Source organism: Poecilia reticulata, linkage group LG9, assembly GCF_000633615.1.
Source record: "Poecilia reticulata strain Guanapo linkage group LG9, Guppy_female_1.0+MT, whole genome shotgun sequence".
NCBI lineage: Eukaryota > Metazoa > Chordata > Actinopteri > Cyprinodontiformes > Poeciliidae > Poecilia > Poecilia reticulata.
The window spans coordinates 12,241,690-12,257,662 of NC_024339.1; the positions used below are offsets into that span (position 1 = coordinate 12,241,690).

At 37.7% G+C, this 15,973-nt stretch overlaps 1 protein-coding gene across 18 annotated transcripts in view; it reads left to right on the top strand.

Moving 5' to 3' along the window:
• The first annotated feature begins 446 nt into the window (after nucleotides 1–446).
• The window catches only part of kcnt1b (potassium sodium-activated channel subfamily T member 1b), an 83,170-nt gene continuing 67,643 nt past the window's right edge, over nucleotides 447–15,973 (top strand). For 6 of the 18 annotated variants that reach the window (XM_008417912.2, XM_008417913.2, XM_008417918.2 and 3 more), the window contains exons 1-4: nucleotides 448–732; nucleotides 3,686–3,718; nucleotides 5,589–5,637; nucleotides 7,374–7,541. In XM_008417912.2, coding sequence (XP_008416134.1) covers nucleotides 666–732; nucleotides 3,686–3,718; nucleotides 5,589–5,637; nucleotides 7,374–7,541 — 317 coding nt within the window. In that variant the 5' untranslated portion in view covers nucleotides 448–665. Of the gene's footprint in view, nucleotides 733–1,114; nucleotides 2,179–3,685; nucleotides 3,719–5,588; nucleotides 5,638–7,373; nucleotides 7,542–15,973 lie in introns of those variants that run through there. The other 12 variants (XM_008417919.2, XM_008417914.2, XM_008417931.2 and 9 more) reach the window with 4 other exon arrangements.

The window sequence follows — 15,973 nt, forward strand, 5'->3', positions numbered from 1 at the left end:
TTGCTATCTTGTTTTCATGCCCTCGTTGATCCTTTCTTTGCTCAGTGTGTCAAATGAGCCATAGGAAAAGCTTTCACTGTGAGATCCACTGATGATATTAACAAGAGGAAAAAGTCCAAAGTATGAACATGGCATTTCAAACGGCTCATGAGAAACTTCTTCTGTGAAAGAAAATATCAAATTTAGTGTATAGACTTTGAGCTTTGAAGATGTGCAGAAATGATTAAGTAATTGGGGGAAAACACAAAGCTTCTTAAATCAGTTTTAGATTGAGACTAAACCCTATGGGGGAAAATGGGATATTTTACTGTAAGCCACCATTACAGGAAACAAATGACTCAATCACAGTTCTTGATTTAACTATATAAACATCTACTGATTGGCAGCAGAATCGCATAATGGGCTGTGACGTACAGCAAATCAGACGGATCAAAAGGTGATCCAGAAGTCTGTGGGAATCCAGATCCTCGTCGAGATAAAGCGACTGAGTGAAAGCATGAGTGGTTGTGTGGGCTCTAACATGATGACGCTCAGAGCTCTTTCCCCCTGGAGGATAATGGGCTGAAAAGTGGAGGGACTGAACACAAGGAAGGCGCACACAGAGAGCGGCACGGCTTTTTCCTGAAGCAGCGGCGTCTCCCACTCGCCCTGTCTGTGCGCACAGAATGAATATTTTCTTCAACTTGAGGGGGACTATTGTGAGACAAATAGCAGAAGACAGAGCTGTTGCAGGTATGTTTTGAGATAAATTACTTTAATTGTCGTGTGTGCAAGCAGAAGTTGTTGCAGACCTGTGGCTTTATAACTATTATTGAATCACAAAGGTGAAACAAATACTAACTTGTAATTTGTGCGTTGCTTCTGTTTTGGGGATGTTTTTGATTAAATCTGGGTTTAAATGTTTTACGGTTGCATTTACGCAGTAATATTTCTTGATGTAGAACCGTAGTTGCACTTTCCATCTTAACCACCAGATGACTCTGACTGATGTGGGCATCATTTGAATTTAATGGAGCAACACTGATATTTCACTCTGTTACAGTAACAAGAGGAAGCAGGGGTTTTTTTTTCATACAATAATCGAGATGAGTACTTAAATGAGTAGGGAGAAAGATTTACCGCAATAATGTAAGGCGAACTCATTCCACTAAAAGCCCCTTTTATGGGAGAATCCCTCTCAACATGAAACGCAACAATTTCCTCAGCAGAAAACGCACTACGTCAAGGTTGTCCAGTAGATGGCGAGACTCCAGCGAGTGACTTCAGGTTGGGAAAATCAGCAGCCTTACCCCCGCTGTGACTGTTCAAGGGAGGGAAAAAATGCTGATGCGGACAGGGATGCATGGAAACCGGGAGGACGAGCCGCTTACATGACGTCCCTGTGTGAGATGCAGAGGCAACATGGCAGAGGACTCCAGCGGAGAAAAGCTCCAAGATGCGGCTCGGTTTGCAGCTGCTTTTTTAGATCTAGCGCGGTTGTTATATAAGCGCGGCTGAAAACGGTCACACAGAGAATGCGAGCTAATTGGAAAGAAGGAAAATTGAGAAATCAAGTTTTAACCTTCAGCACGTGGACTAAAAATAGCGCTAGGTTAACACGATACATCCCTCCGCTAAGTTACGTAGTTCGTCAATAGTAGCAAACAAAGTTGTTGCTAAGCGACGGCGAAGTCTTGACCCCATCGGTGCATTGGTGGGTCGTGTATTAATATTTAAATTAACTGTCAAGTGTGCAGGTAAAAGCTGTACCCTTTAGGAAGTGCGTCAACCAATCAGCTTTGAGTGCTGGGATTTTTTTTTTTTTTTCCAACTAAAACCAAACCTGCTAATGCACCATGCGGGCCCGTATGTAAATATGTCAAACTGACCGAACAGAACTACGTGTTTCTTTTTGTGAAAAGGATTAACGCTGGATTTGAATGAACCGAATCTTGAAGGTAACTCCGCTGGACTGAGCTCCGGATCTGGATTCCTCCCCCGTACCTCAACCATCATGTAACTGTCACCATTTAGACATGGCAGAGCATTCGCTGGGATTTATTGATGGAAAACAGACTGCGTTATGGAGGCAGTGGTGTATGCACAGTTTATTCAAAGCAGGTTATCTAAACCGAACCTGTGTTTAGGATGATGGGACCTCGGATTGAAACAGGGACACTTCTAGGGGGACACCTTTAGGTAAACAAAGTTACTCTAAGAACATTATGCATGTTTTCTGGTGTTTTATCTGCCACAACATTTCCGAGAAAGGTGTCTGTATTACTAAATATATTCTGTTTCTTTTATTATTATTATTATTATTATTATTATTATTATTATTATTATTATTATTATTATTATTATTATTATTATTATTATTATTATTATTATTATTGATGTTTGTAAGTATAGCGTGTTTACCACAGAAAGTAGGGCATGGAATATTTTCTTACAGACTGCAGTCAATTTTTTAAAAAAAATCTTCAGTTGATGACTTTGTAGTTTACAAAGTAATACATTTCTATTGCTAAAATTGATATATATAAATATATATTATTTTATATGTGGGGGAAAAAATGTGGACAAGGTTACCTAAAATGTAGTCAAAACTTGCTGAAGAATAGGAATCAAAGCATTGCACAATGGCCACAAGGAGAGTAGGGATAACTTGAATTTGGGTTCATAGAATAAAACTTTTTAAAGGAAGTTTAGGTAGGTATTCTCTGAGAACAGTAGCTTGAAGACTTAGCAGACAAGCATACCACCCAGGAGTTTAAAAGCACTGTCTTGCTGAGCTCAGTTTGCCTGTAATTGACTGCAGTAGTGTATAACTGCTGGTGATTAAAACATGTAATTCTACTATTCAGGTAGAAACAATTTCTGCTCCAATTCTGAGCAGCAATGTTACTGGTATCTATCTGAACGTCAGCACTCCTCATGCAGTGACTGCACAATCTTTGCTTTAATCAGTGTTTACTTGTGAGCATGAACATCAAATTATATAGTAAAATATTGGAGCAAATTTGGAAGATAAAGAGAATTAAACCTCTACTGAATGCCACCATCTACTTTAGTTCCTATTGAAGCCAACAATTTATGACAGTATATTGATGGAATGAACTACTCATATTCAATGTTTTTTCTTTAGATAACAGCAACTTTATAATGACTAATAAGGCCATTTGAAGGGTTATTGGAAACTGTCCCTAAGGTGCTGCTCTTATAAGTAGCAAGAAGCAACATCCATGTGTCTTCATGTTGCTGGCAGCCAGTTTTGTTGCAGTGCTTTCACAAGTCTGAGCTGCCTTCACCCTAAAGTTGTAATGCTGGTCAGAGATTTCAACTGTATTTATTTATTTTTATATTTTAGGATTTTGGTGAAAGTGATGCAGCACTGTTATGACACGTCACAAGCTAATTAAGACTCTTTTCATTTTCCATTTTTAAAAATGGGTTAGCAGTTGTTATATTTGCTGTTCAGAGATGCTTGTTAGGTTGAAACTGCTCAATAATACTGTAGCCTTAAAGACATAACTCTGAGGACAGTTCGGTCACACTCCACAGCACAGCATGCCTTTCTGCAGTTAGTTTTGGCCCAAAATGATTGCTTCAAATTGATGCTACATATGTGGAGGCTGAAATGGAATTCAAAATGCTGAGGTCTCTGCGGTCAAATGTTTTCTGTCTTTTTCTTTTCCCCACTCAGATACGGAGAAAAAAAAAGTGTGGCCCTCTGCAGGTAATTGCTGTATTCACAAGGATGCACAGAGTTGCATGGTGGCCTGACTGTTGCTTCCCTGCTTGAGTCATCTGTCTCAGCCATGGCATTAAATGTTGTCTATTCCTTTGAAATCCAATGTTACTTAATCCTGGTGCTAAACCTGTTTCCAAAAGGAGAGAGTTTTTCTGATAGCTGAGTAGAAACCTGTCACCTTCACCTGTTTACTTCCACTGAGCTCATCCACATTTCCAGCATTAATTGTGTTTGTAGTAAAAGGGCTTTCTGCATCCCTTTTCTCTGTAGCTGCACTTCCATTTCACAATCATGCAAAAGACAGATCATTTTGTCAATTTGCTTCATCATTCATACATGGTCATGACTCATAAAACTCTTTACGTCATAAAAGTGAAATTTAAAAATACTTCCCACCATGACAAAATGGAAAGCACAATGCCGACTTATTATTTCACACGTTGATTTTTAGGTTTCCTGGCTCTTTAATCCGATCGTATTTGGTTCTTGATGTTGTGTTTCTCTAAAATGTGTCTTAAAGATTTATTTTACTACAGCTGTTGTATCTGACAAGTGTCATAATGTTTCTAACTATTCTTTCCAGAATGAACAGTACAAGCTACAGCCAGCATTTTAAATATTTTGGTTTAACATGCAGCAATTTTATTTTCATATGATGACAAAGTTAAGTTAGTTTGAAACAGTTGCTGCTTTTAAACTAGAATTTTAAGCACATCTGCTGCTTTTTACAGATATCAAATTAGGCTGCACAATATTAAGAAAATTATGATCATATCAATTATCAAAATTAGCCCATATTTTGATCCATAATCTTTATTTTTCAGTATCTCCTTCAGCCTCCTGCAGTTTTATGATCATGATTACAAAGAGTTATATTTGTTGTGGCCATAAAGCGCAGAAAAAAGTCCATGTATGACTTGAAAGCATCCATTTAGTAAACCTCAAAAGAATTGGTTGTTTTTTCCCCCTCTTAAATAACGGGGAGATTTCCACATTATGCTAATTTCTCTTTATAGTTTTCCAGTTTGTTTTTTTTTTCACATTTATTTTCTGATCTCACTTTGCCCTTCCTCTGTCAGGACGTGTTTGGGTCTTTGTCAGCACTGATGAGGGAGATCATGCCTGGTGATAGTGGCCCACTCAGGGCTGCCCACACTGTACTGTGATGACCACACAGCAACACAAACACACATAGTGCATAGATCTGGATGATTAACCTAATGTTTGCCTAGTTAGTGATTGAGCAATGAATGAAAACTAAAGCGATAAAGAAAGTTCTACAAATAAGAAGCTGTCTCAATATGTTCAGTGTGACAGCTCATACATTGGGTAGGTGTAGAGTTTAGGTATAACAGAAATAGGTGTCCTATTTTTGAAATTATTTATTTTTCCCCGTTTGCTTCATAAGCAGAAAATAGGCTTACAATCCCCTTGATATGAGGATTCCACCTTACCATGTTTCCAGAAATTAAATCCTACTCTAGGGTGGGTTTAATAAACACGTTCTCTATGTAGATAATGGCCAATTAACCCCTCCAGCGTTGTTGCTTCCCTTGTCATCAGAATTTACACCATAAACCATTCAATTGCATTACAGTGTGTCAGTGTAATCCTTCTCGGTTTGAGGAGTAGCAACCTGAGAAAGAAACAGAAAGAGAGAGAAAGAGAGAGAGCTTGCTTACCTCTGGGCAGTCTTTAACTGAGAAACAGTTTATGTAACTGAGAAACAGTTTTAGGACTTTGCATTCCTGCAAAGTCCTAAAGAAGTGAAAGTTCAACAATCATCTTTGAATCCTCTTGTTCATGTTTCTCCCTCTTCTGTTTATCTCATTTCTCACTTCAATCCCCCCACAAGAGGCAATCATGAGTCCTCCACGCCGATCATCAAGTTCCCATGGCGACAGGTAATTTCCTGAAGCATTTCCCAACGTGTGATTCTAGGAACAGTAAAGAGCACTGTTTTGAAGTCAAAACTGTAGACAGACATAAACACAATGTGCTGTCGGAGGGTTATTTTTTCATGATTTTCTGTAAATGAACTAACACTTTGTCCACTTCGATGGTAGGGAAATGGTTTGGTGTTTTGAAAAAAAAATCTCATATTGCATCAGTAAACTCAGTTATTTCGTGAAAAAAGTCTATGTATTTATCCATCCATCCATCCATCCATTTTCTTCCACTTATCCGGGGTCGGGTCGCGTCGGCAGCAGCTTCAGAAGGGAGGCCCAGACTTCCCTCTACCGAGCCACTTCTTCCAGCTCCTCCGGGGGAATGCCCTATGTATTTATTAATCAGTTTTTATAACAGTATGCTATTCTTGCAAAACAGCCAACAGAAATACGTTTTTCCACAGTGTGATTTATTTTAATCTTTATTTTTCAGTTTTGTTGCAGATTGTTTACTAACCTGAAAAAAGCTGTAATATTCTGGGAAAGGTATTCATACCTTTTGAACTCTTCCAGATTATGTAATGTTACAAAAATAAACCTGTATTGTTTTCACATTTTATGTGACAGTTCAACACAAAGTAGTGTATAATTGGGAAATATAAAGAAATTGCTACATTTGTATTTTTCTCCTTTGCTCTGTTTTCTCAAAATCAAAACAACTGTTTTCAGAATTCACCCAATTAGTAAAAAAAATCCTCCTGTGTGTAATTTAATCTCAGTCTGAATACAGCCGATTTCCAAAAGCCTCAGATGTTTATTAGAAAACATAAGTGAACAAACACCATGAAGACAAAAGTAAACAGTTAGGTTGTAAAGCTGTCTAAAGTGTTCAGCTTCTCACAGAGCACTGTTCAATTCATCATTTAATATGGAAAGAACGACTGATAACCTACAAAGACAGTAAGTTTTCTTTTACACAAGCCATTTAGAAGAGACAGCAATTTGTTTGAAGTGAAACAACCGCTGCTTATCTCCCTCAGCACACTTTCCCCGTTGTTTAACAGCATCATGGTCAGGGCTGACAGGAAGACGGATGGAGTTAAATACAGAGAAGAAAACCTGTGAGAGACTGCAAAACATATGAGACCAGAGTGGAGGTTCATCTTCAACAGTACAACAACCCTAAACATGCAGGTTTAAATAATTTATGTGGCCCAGTTGAAGGCCTTAAATTCAACTGCAAAATGTCTAAATACAGTCCATCTGCTGTGACTCAGTCTGAAATATTTTGTGAAGACTGTGCAGAAAGTTCAGTCTTCAAATGTGCAAAGCAGGTGGACAAACACTATACCTGAAAAGACTTGGAACTGCAATTAAAGTGAAAAGTGGTTTCTACAAAATATTGACTCAGTGAGGCTGAATACAAATGAATGCAACACTTTTCAGTCTTATATGTATTTTAAACCATGGGTCATTTTTAAAACTATGCACTACTTTGTGCCAATCAGTCACATAATTTTCTAAAATACATTTAAGCGTATTTGTCTAAAGGTTAAAGGACTAACAATACTTTTACAAGGAGCTTTAAATCCTCCATTTTCTCATGAAGATTCTAATCATCCTAATATATCCAACTTTGCGTCTTACTAGCACATGAGGTTTTACTGTAAAATCCTACTAAAATGTCACAGTTGCTCTACACAAGCTTACATGTTGATGGAACAGGTGCTGCTCTGCTTCTTGTTGTGCAGGTCCTCCTCTGAGACCCTGCAGAAAAACAATAGCAGCAACTCCGGTGTTATTCTGGATATCTCGTCTCTTAAGATGGCAGATGTGGATACAGAGGTGCCTCCTCTTCCACCTCGCTACCGCTTCAGGGACCTGCTGCTGGGGGACCAGACGTTTCAGAATGATGACAGGTAGCAGGAAAACCTTGTATTTATTGTGCTATAACATCTGATTGCTTGTCAGGGGATATTTCTAGACTGGCCTCTGTGCATGCATGTATTCTACTCTCCTAGGACGAATATATTAAGTGAGGCCTACAACACGAGCTGTTCTTTCTTTTTTTTATTTATGGCTTTGCTACACTTTCCATGATTAGTTTTTCTTATGAGCCCTTAGAGACAGCAGCAGGACCTCATCTTTTGGTTTTATGTGTAGTTAAAATAAAACACAGAAAGTAAACAGTGCTGTAAGAGGTTTCTTTGGGGGAAAGGGTCTTACTATTCTTCAATCCTTGACTGCTTTACACTTAATATTTGTAAAATGGCAGCAGAGAAATTCACTTTTTGGATGATTTAATAAACCTTCTCTAATTACTTTTCACATTTTGAAACCTTTTTTGTGCTTGAAAGACAGAATTAACCACATTGAATTCTGTATTAAAGTAATCTGTCCCTGAAACAACAAAGCCATAAACCGAACAGACTTGGCTGAAAAAAGTTAGAAAAACGAGACTGTGACTAGTTTTTTTTTTTTTTTTCTTTTTTAATATGAATTCTTTTAGAACAGAAAAACATTTTGCTTGTAAGCTATTATGTGCCACAGTTACTAGTGCTGGGAACTCTGGGAGTCTTTTAACACTGGGAGGATTTTTTGTCAGTGCTGCGGTTGGGGAGGCAGACCAACAGATGCTGTTTATGACCCACGAGAGGAAGAATTAGCCTGAACCGCCGCTGAGTACCATAGGACCTCTCCATGGTGCTGAAATGAAGTCATTTCACGGAAGGATCAGCAGTCGCTGTTTCTCTGACTGTAGTGCGAGAAAGCAGACGACTGCTGCGTTGCTGTGTTATTGTTTTGGTACGTCCAATAAACTTGCTGCGCTGCAAGTTTTATACATATTAACTTGTACTTTAATCTGCTAGCTGGATATGACGTAATCATAAAAGAATGTTCCCTCATGGAGCAGTGTGAGCAGGTCTGCATGTACACCAGAGGAACCATTAAAGAAAATATATCTCACCTGAATACCTCATTTATATATTTTTTTAGGTACAGATTTGGTACTTTTAGTTACAGTTTGTTTGAGATTTCTTTCTTTTGCATCTCCTTGTGATCTTGAATCATCCGTCATTCGTTTATAATACAAAGCTGGTTGGTGATATAATAATTATTATTAAATTAAAACAAACACAAAAATAATTTGGCATAATAAGCATCACCAACTGTAAAGATATAGCTTTGTGTGTATTCTCTTTAAAGTAGACCCTTACTTAACTGAGCTTTCCAAAAGACTGCCGCCATTTTTTTGTGACAAACAGCATTGTACTTTTCAAAACAATAAAAAGGAGGACTTTACTGTGAAAGCTGAACATCAGGTTTGTTTATTCCCAGCAGAAGTCATGTTGCAGCAAAGACACTGATTTATTTTACGCTTCCTGAGTTGAATGAAAAATAAATATGATCATATTTCAGTTTGAGTCAGAATATTTATAAGTAAATATACTATTTTGTTTACCAGCACTGCCGCTCTCAAGCCGTTCAGTCTCTCTGTGTCTCTAGGGCTTCCTGCTGTAAATTGTTGCCAGTAGGTTTTCTATCAGTGCGAGGCCTTTGTCTGCACATAGCATCTAGAACGGCAGGGCTTCTGACCACCCCTCCCCCACACATGATCTTTTTGCTTTCCCAATAGGTCCAGTGATTTCTCTGTTGGCAGGTATAATTCTCTCCAGTGGTGCTTGCCAGTTTTTTCTTTATTGTTGAAAAATGTATCAATGGCGTGAATGTAGGGCGGATAATTCAACAGTTTATACATATAAGTGTGTAGAAAAAAATCAGGTTTATTTGAACTGTTTTATTTATGCTTTGTTCCATGTTGTATATATAACTATTAGAATATTGTGATTATTTTGCTCATATGAATGCTTCCTCCTGTTGGTTCCTGTTTTTGATGAACACTTTTTAGCTCCAAAGCGTAATTAAAGCTTGTTGCTGGGCTACCAACAAACGACTGGTTGAGAAAATGCTGGCATCCACATATATCTGTATGTGTGAGTGTATGAATGCTGGATGCAACCACAGACCTATACCATTCTCGGACGTGGCCAAAAATTGCATTACAAAGGAGACTTAGCTTCCTCAAATCAAATGAGCTCAGTTTCACATGTGAATATGCAGGAGTGGGCAGTTTCATAATTCCTGGAGTGGAATTTCAAACCACAACACCGAGCTTGACGGACAACATTTTTTAGTCGATTGCGTCTATACACATTAATTGTGATGCTAATTATGTCGGATTGCAGTGCATGCAAAGAAGGAGAATCGGCAGTCCAGCGCTCTAATGGCGTTAGTCTTTTTTTCTTGTATTTATTACACTGGGTGCTGAGTAGAAGGCATAATGGCTTCCAGGTTATTATCAGGGGCAAGTGTTAGCTCACTAAGCACATTGTTATCTCTAATGGTGTTGGCAAAACATTCAGGTTACTAATACCAACAAAAAATTTAAATAATGCACATATTTTCTTTATATTCATGTTTTACATCCTCTTGTTTTCACCAATTGTGACTATAGTATTCATTACAAAGCTAACAGATCAAAGCAGCAATCTGTGGAAAAACATTAATGGTCACTGCTTATTGCATAATGTCCAAGCTTTCACAATGCATTCCTCAAATCCTGGCAGTTTACATCTTACAACACACACAAGTTAAAAATGACCAAATTTGTTTTATGATTTGAAAAAAATGGATCTCAGGAAAAAATTTGAGGTGCAACAGGGTGTGTTATATGTGAAAGTGTAGTCAGTAACAAAATCCATGCTGCCTCCTTTGAACATTACTCTGCGTCAGTCTCTAAACTCGTTAGGAAAGGGGCGCGGACTCCAGCAGCAATGTCGTGCTTAGAGAACAAGTCTATTGGGATGAGAGGTAAAACCATGGCTTCTTTTTTAGCAGAAATAAAGTCGCGCATCTTATTATTGGAAAGACTGAAGAGCCGATAAATGTGTTCTCTACATTTTTCCCATTTTGGGTTAGTCTTTTCTGCTTTGCCACCAACACTTATACAATAAAAAAAAAAAAAAAACGGATCTGCTTGGTAGTTTGCTGGTTTCATCCGTGTTTTGTATCACTGAGATTTCCATTTATGCAAGCAACAAAGAAGCTGCCTTCTCAAAACACCAGTTTCATTTTATGTGACAAACACCAGTAGGATGCATTACCCATTTGTGTTGGGATTGCCCCCACTAGAAACCTGATTTACAATCCATTGCAAATTAGCATCTGGTTGCAATTAGAAAACAGCACCGTTAAACTGTTTAGGCTTGCGTGAAAAATCCCAAAGTTTTGCTAATCGTTTCCACTCAAGCTGAAATGAATTTTCTCATTTCAAAGATAACTAATTTAGTTTGCAAAGGGTAGCAGAAATTAGTGCGGATTGCAAAATGAGTTGATTATCAGACTTGTTGTTGAACACTGCAGCTAATATATGCATTAACCGGGTCAAGCGTGCATGTTTGTTCTTCTTCTGCCTTTGCTTCTCCTGGCTTGATGCTCTCTTTTTTTTCTTTCCCACTTGTACTTGCACTTTGAAGAAAAACCTATACGCTATACGCTCTATTCCTCAGTCCTGTTATGATTCATGCAAATTCTGCTTTCAACATCCTGACTGACTTTTTTACAGGTAAACCAATGGCCTTTCACAGAAACACAGAAAAATCACATGAAAGGTGATATTTTTAATCTAAAACATAATATTATAATTTCAGTGACTTAACATTTAAAAATGGGGATTGTGAACTGAAAACATGGGATCTCGCTACTTGTACTTACACATTTATCTGCCTTGTCAACTCCTTCCTTCTTTCTCCTCAGAGAATAGAGATAAACACATAATTAAATTCTGTATTGATATGGCATTATCTGATTTTAAATCACTGAGAACGTAATAGTTATGATCATAAAACCAGGTCGATATGCTTATGAATTATCAATCTTAAAAGACCAAAGTTTCTGAAACCTGAAATCATGCAGTAGCTGATCCTCCTTCTGCTGAGTTCTTCATCCTTTTGAGAAGCTGATGTTTATTCTCACCAGTGGTGGGAAGTAACGAAGTACAAGTACGTCGTTACTGTACTTAAGTACAATTTTCGTGTATCTGTACTTTACTTAAGTAGATTTAATAATGGGTACTTTCTACTTTTACTCCACTACATTTTACAGTAAGTATCTNTACTTTTTTACTTTTACTTAAGTAAAATGTTAATGTGGTACTTTGACTTTTACTTAAGTACATTTTTGTCTGTGTATTTGTACTTTTACTTAAGTAAATTTTTTGAGTACTTTCTCCACCACTGATTCTCACTCTTAGTTTCCAATTGACAGGATCTTTCTGGTCTCTTTAAATTTCCATTCTTCAGCCACATTTATCTTCAATCCACATCTGTTGGTTACCGATGGAAAATAACCAGTTCCTTTTGAGTTCAAGCTCGGGCTAGTTGATAAAGGTGTTGTCAAAAACAATGCAACTAGTAGTCCTGTCATCACAGGTTTGTGTCTCTACGTGTGTAATTGACAGCAAAACAAGAAACCTAGCTAACTTACACCACACTACATACCAAAACAAACCTGCAGCTGCTGCAGTCTTAGTGGAAATATCTGACATAATTGATCCGACAACAGTACTGCTAGGAATGAAATGAAAATGTTCTCATTCATCAGGACCAGACACAAACCACTCAAAGACAAACTTTAATGGTAAACTGCAAAACAAAGTGTAAGGAATACAAAATTAAAATCTTGAAAATCTTAAAATATTGAATCCTCAAACTAAATTTGCAGTGGAATTCAAAATTATGTGAAGTTCAACCTTATGAAAATACAATGATCTATCTATAAAATTCCTCTCTGTTTTATTCCCCTTTGCTTTAGTCACTAAAGTCCAACATGACCCTGTATGTATTACCTCTGATACAGCCAGTGGCAAAGAGGGTACAGCAGCAGTGGATGTCTCTGACTGCCAGTGGCCAGGTGAGAGATAATTAGTGCCAGCAGTCGGGCTCTGCCAGCTACCTGTCCTCCGGGATCACCTCTAAGCAGAGGTGGAGGTGATTTATATCTGCCCAGAACTATTGTAGTTGCAAGTTGGCCTGTAAAGAGGTCGAGTGTAATTGCATGGGGCCTGTTGGGGCAGTGATCCAGATTGTGAGGGCATCATTCACTGGAGGACTGGACCTGTAAATCCACTTTGAAGATTTACTGTATGTAATTATGGTTTATCTTTACCATCGGTTTAAAACCTTTATGTGGTTTTTTTATTGGTTTTGAGAACAATCATGCAGTAACATCCAGTTGGTTGTTACTGCATGATTGTTGAAGGTCTCCTTCTAAAACCTCTTTTTATTTTTCATTTTTTATTTATTTGTTTATTTTTTTAACCCCAGCGTTGTCCATGGGATTTGATTGTGTTGCTTTATGGTCAACCCTTTTAATCATGTCAGCTCCTGTCCACACGGGGGCCATTTTGGGTATATCTGGAAAGGTTTTTAGTCGGCTGTGAATCCATACAGATTCTTTGTCTTGGGAAACCAGAAACGATCATTTTTGAAACCAGGTTCCAGAGTAGATGCATTTCAGAATGCTGGTTTGGCCATACCAGCCCTGTCTTATTTAAAAACAGTGACATCATAACTCCATCTCAGGCTCCTCACTCTCATAAATAACAAAAATGGCAGCGTTCAATATTTTCTGTATCATTCTGTGTCTGTGTTACAGCGCCACCAATTGGCCCGGCATACCAACTACATAATTTTCTGTGCTGCTGCATCCTGTCATGTGGACGCACATATTTTTTCTTAATTGGTAACAAATGTATAAATCGCTCGTCTCAGTTTGTTGAAGGCCTTAGAGTGAACAATTTGTAACACATTTGTCTAAGATGAGCAGCTTCTGGATTTGACTGTATGTCAAATCATCTAAAAGAGACAAAGACATTTTTACACTTTAGCCATCATTTAAAACTTCTTGAACGTTTGTACATTTGTCAAGTTCCAACCACATAATCCAATGTATCTTATTTGGATTTTTGTGTGCTTGACCATTCACAAGATGTTGATGGATAGATGTAAACTCTTGATTATTCTGATGTAGAATGATCAAACAATCTTCAGACGACATTGCATCAGCTTAATGATCTTCTATTCAACAGATCTATGGATATTTTCAAAATGCTGTGACCATACAAAATAAATATATGTGAATACTTAAAGCTCTTTATAGTTAACATTTAGTTTAGCTAAGGGGAAAATGTAGCAAATGTGTCCATTTCTCCTCCAAAGAGTATTTCAGTGCATGTTGCAGACCTTGATCACACTCCCTCCAGCTTTAGTTTCTTAGAATACTCCCCCTCTCAAAGTGTAAAAAAAAAAGAAAATAAAACAAACTGTTATGAAAGAAAAACAATTCCTCTTTTAGTCTGGGTTTGATATTCTGTGCCCATCAGATGTGTACTGACTGCGATCGTCCTTCCCCCCGGTGGACAGCAATACTGTGAGCCGCTGCAAGGATTTTCTTCAAGGATTTCATCTTCCTATTAACTCTGACCAGCTTGCCAAATTACCTGTTACTGTAAAGAAATCACAATCCAGTAAAGGGGGGGTGTGTAGTGTTAGTTACAAAAGCTATATACCCTGCCCTCCACTTCCCAGTTATGGATTATATTGTGTTCTTATGGAACATAAAAATTCCTAATAAACTGCTCTGAATTTGATGGTTGTGAAACGACAAAATGTAAAGATGTAGAAGGAATTAAAATGTGTCACTTAACAAACATTATCCTTTAGCTGAAATGTGAAATGTCCAACTCTTAAAGTAATAGCAACTTGAGAATCAATCTTTGACCTGGGCATGAATCAAAGCCTCTAATGTCATTTCTCAGTAATTCCATTCTCACACACTCTCATAACGTTGGTGAAGAAAAGAAATGCAATCTCCTGTGCTGCCCTCAGGAGAAACTGTTCCTCCTTAAATGACATTTCAGCATGTGGACGAGCTGGAGATTGAATCCCCGGCGCTCCGATTAGTGCACAGACGGCTGGAGCCACCTGTGCCGTGGTAGAGCAGTTACTAATATCAGCTGTATTAAAAAAAGTTAACCACATCCATACAACACATCAAATGCAATAAAACTTGTATTGAGCTGCAAAAATTTTTGTCATCAGAAGTTTTCAGAATAACTTGGACTTCAGTGGAACTGACAGCGATTAATTGTGAGGTTGAGGAGTAACTTCAGCTTTTTGCCTTGATGATCATCCTCCTTTTTATACGAGTAAGTCTTAAAGAATAACTCAGTTAGTTTTGCCTCATAAAGAGTCCAGAGTAAGTTGGATTACAAGGTCACACCATCCCGCAATGTAAATTTTTACAAAACGGCATGAACTGTGGTCATATGAGTTGATAACTGAGGTTCATAGACTGAGCTTTAGTGACTTTGCAAAAGATATTGGCATAATTTTTATTCTATATGTCTAAAGCTGGTGGAAAGATACTAACCCAAAAGACTTACAGTTGTAATTGCAAGAAAATTTAATTTTACAGTGACTCAAGGAGACTGAATACAAATCTACACCACAGGTTTGTTTGTACAGTCATGTATTAAAATATATTTTATTGCTTGTCTCAGGCAAATAAAAATATCAGCATCACCTTGAATTTTATTATTCGTAAACTGTTTTGAAAACCATGTATAATTTCCCTTCCATTTCATTATATGCACTACTTTAATGTCTCATGGCCCAAAGTTAGCATCACAATAAAAACATTCCAAATAAAATTCAGTTTTTATCTTTATGTAGATTTGTAAACAAAGCTTATCTATACTTTAAAAAGCTACTAGATCTAATCTTATCTGCTTGTCTTGGCTGATGCTTCTAGTTCAGCTTAAAGCATTTATCTGATAACATTTTGCATCTTCACAGTAGTCGAGTTTTACTTTGCTCTAATGTCACCAAATCATGTGTGAATCAGTGCTTGTCACTGAGAATGAAATTGCCAGAGTGTGTTTTGGCAAAGTTTGCTGACATTTGTCACTTTTACAGTATCATGCCCTTCTGTGCTGCTAGAATCAGTGACTTCTTGTGCTGTTGTCTTTGTTTCTCCAATGTGGAAATGAGATTACAGTTTGAAACTGTGTGTGTGTATGTGCGTGTTTGTGTGTGTGTGTGTGTGCATGTATGTGTGTGTGTGTGTGTGGTGCATGAAATATCCTTCCTAGATTGTCATTATTTTAAGGGTTGAGTGTCAGAGGGCTTTAATGACAACTTGAGTGTGTGGGGGTTGAAGAGGAACAATCAAGCTGAAGCTATGTGTCTGACAAGCAATTAGTGTGTCAGATCGTGTGTGTGTGTGTGTG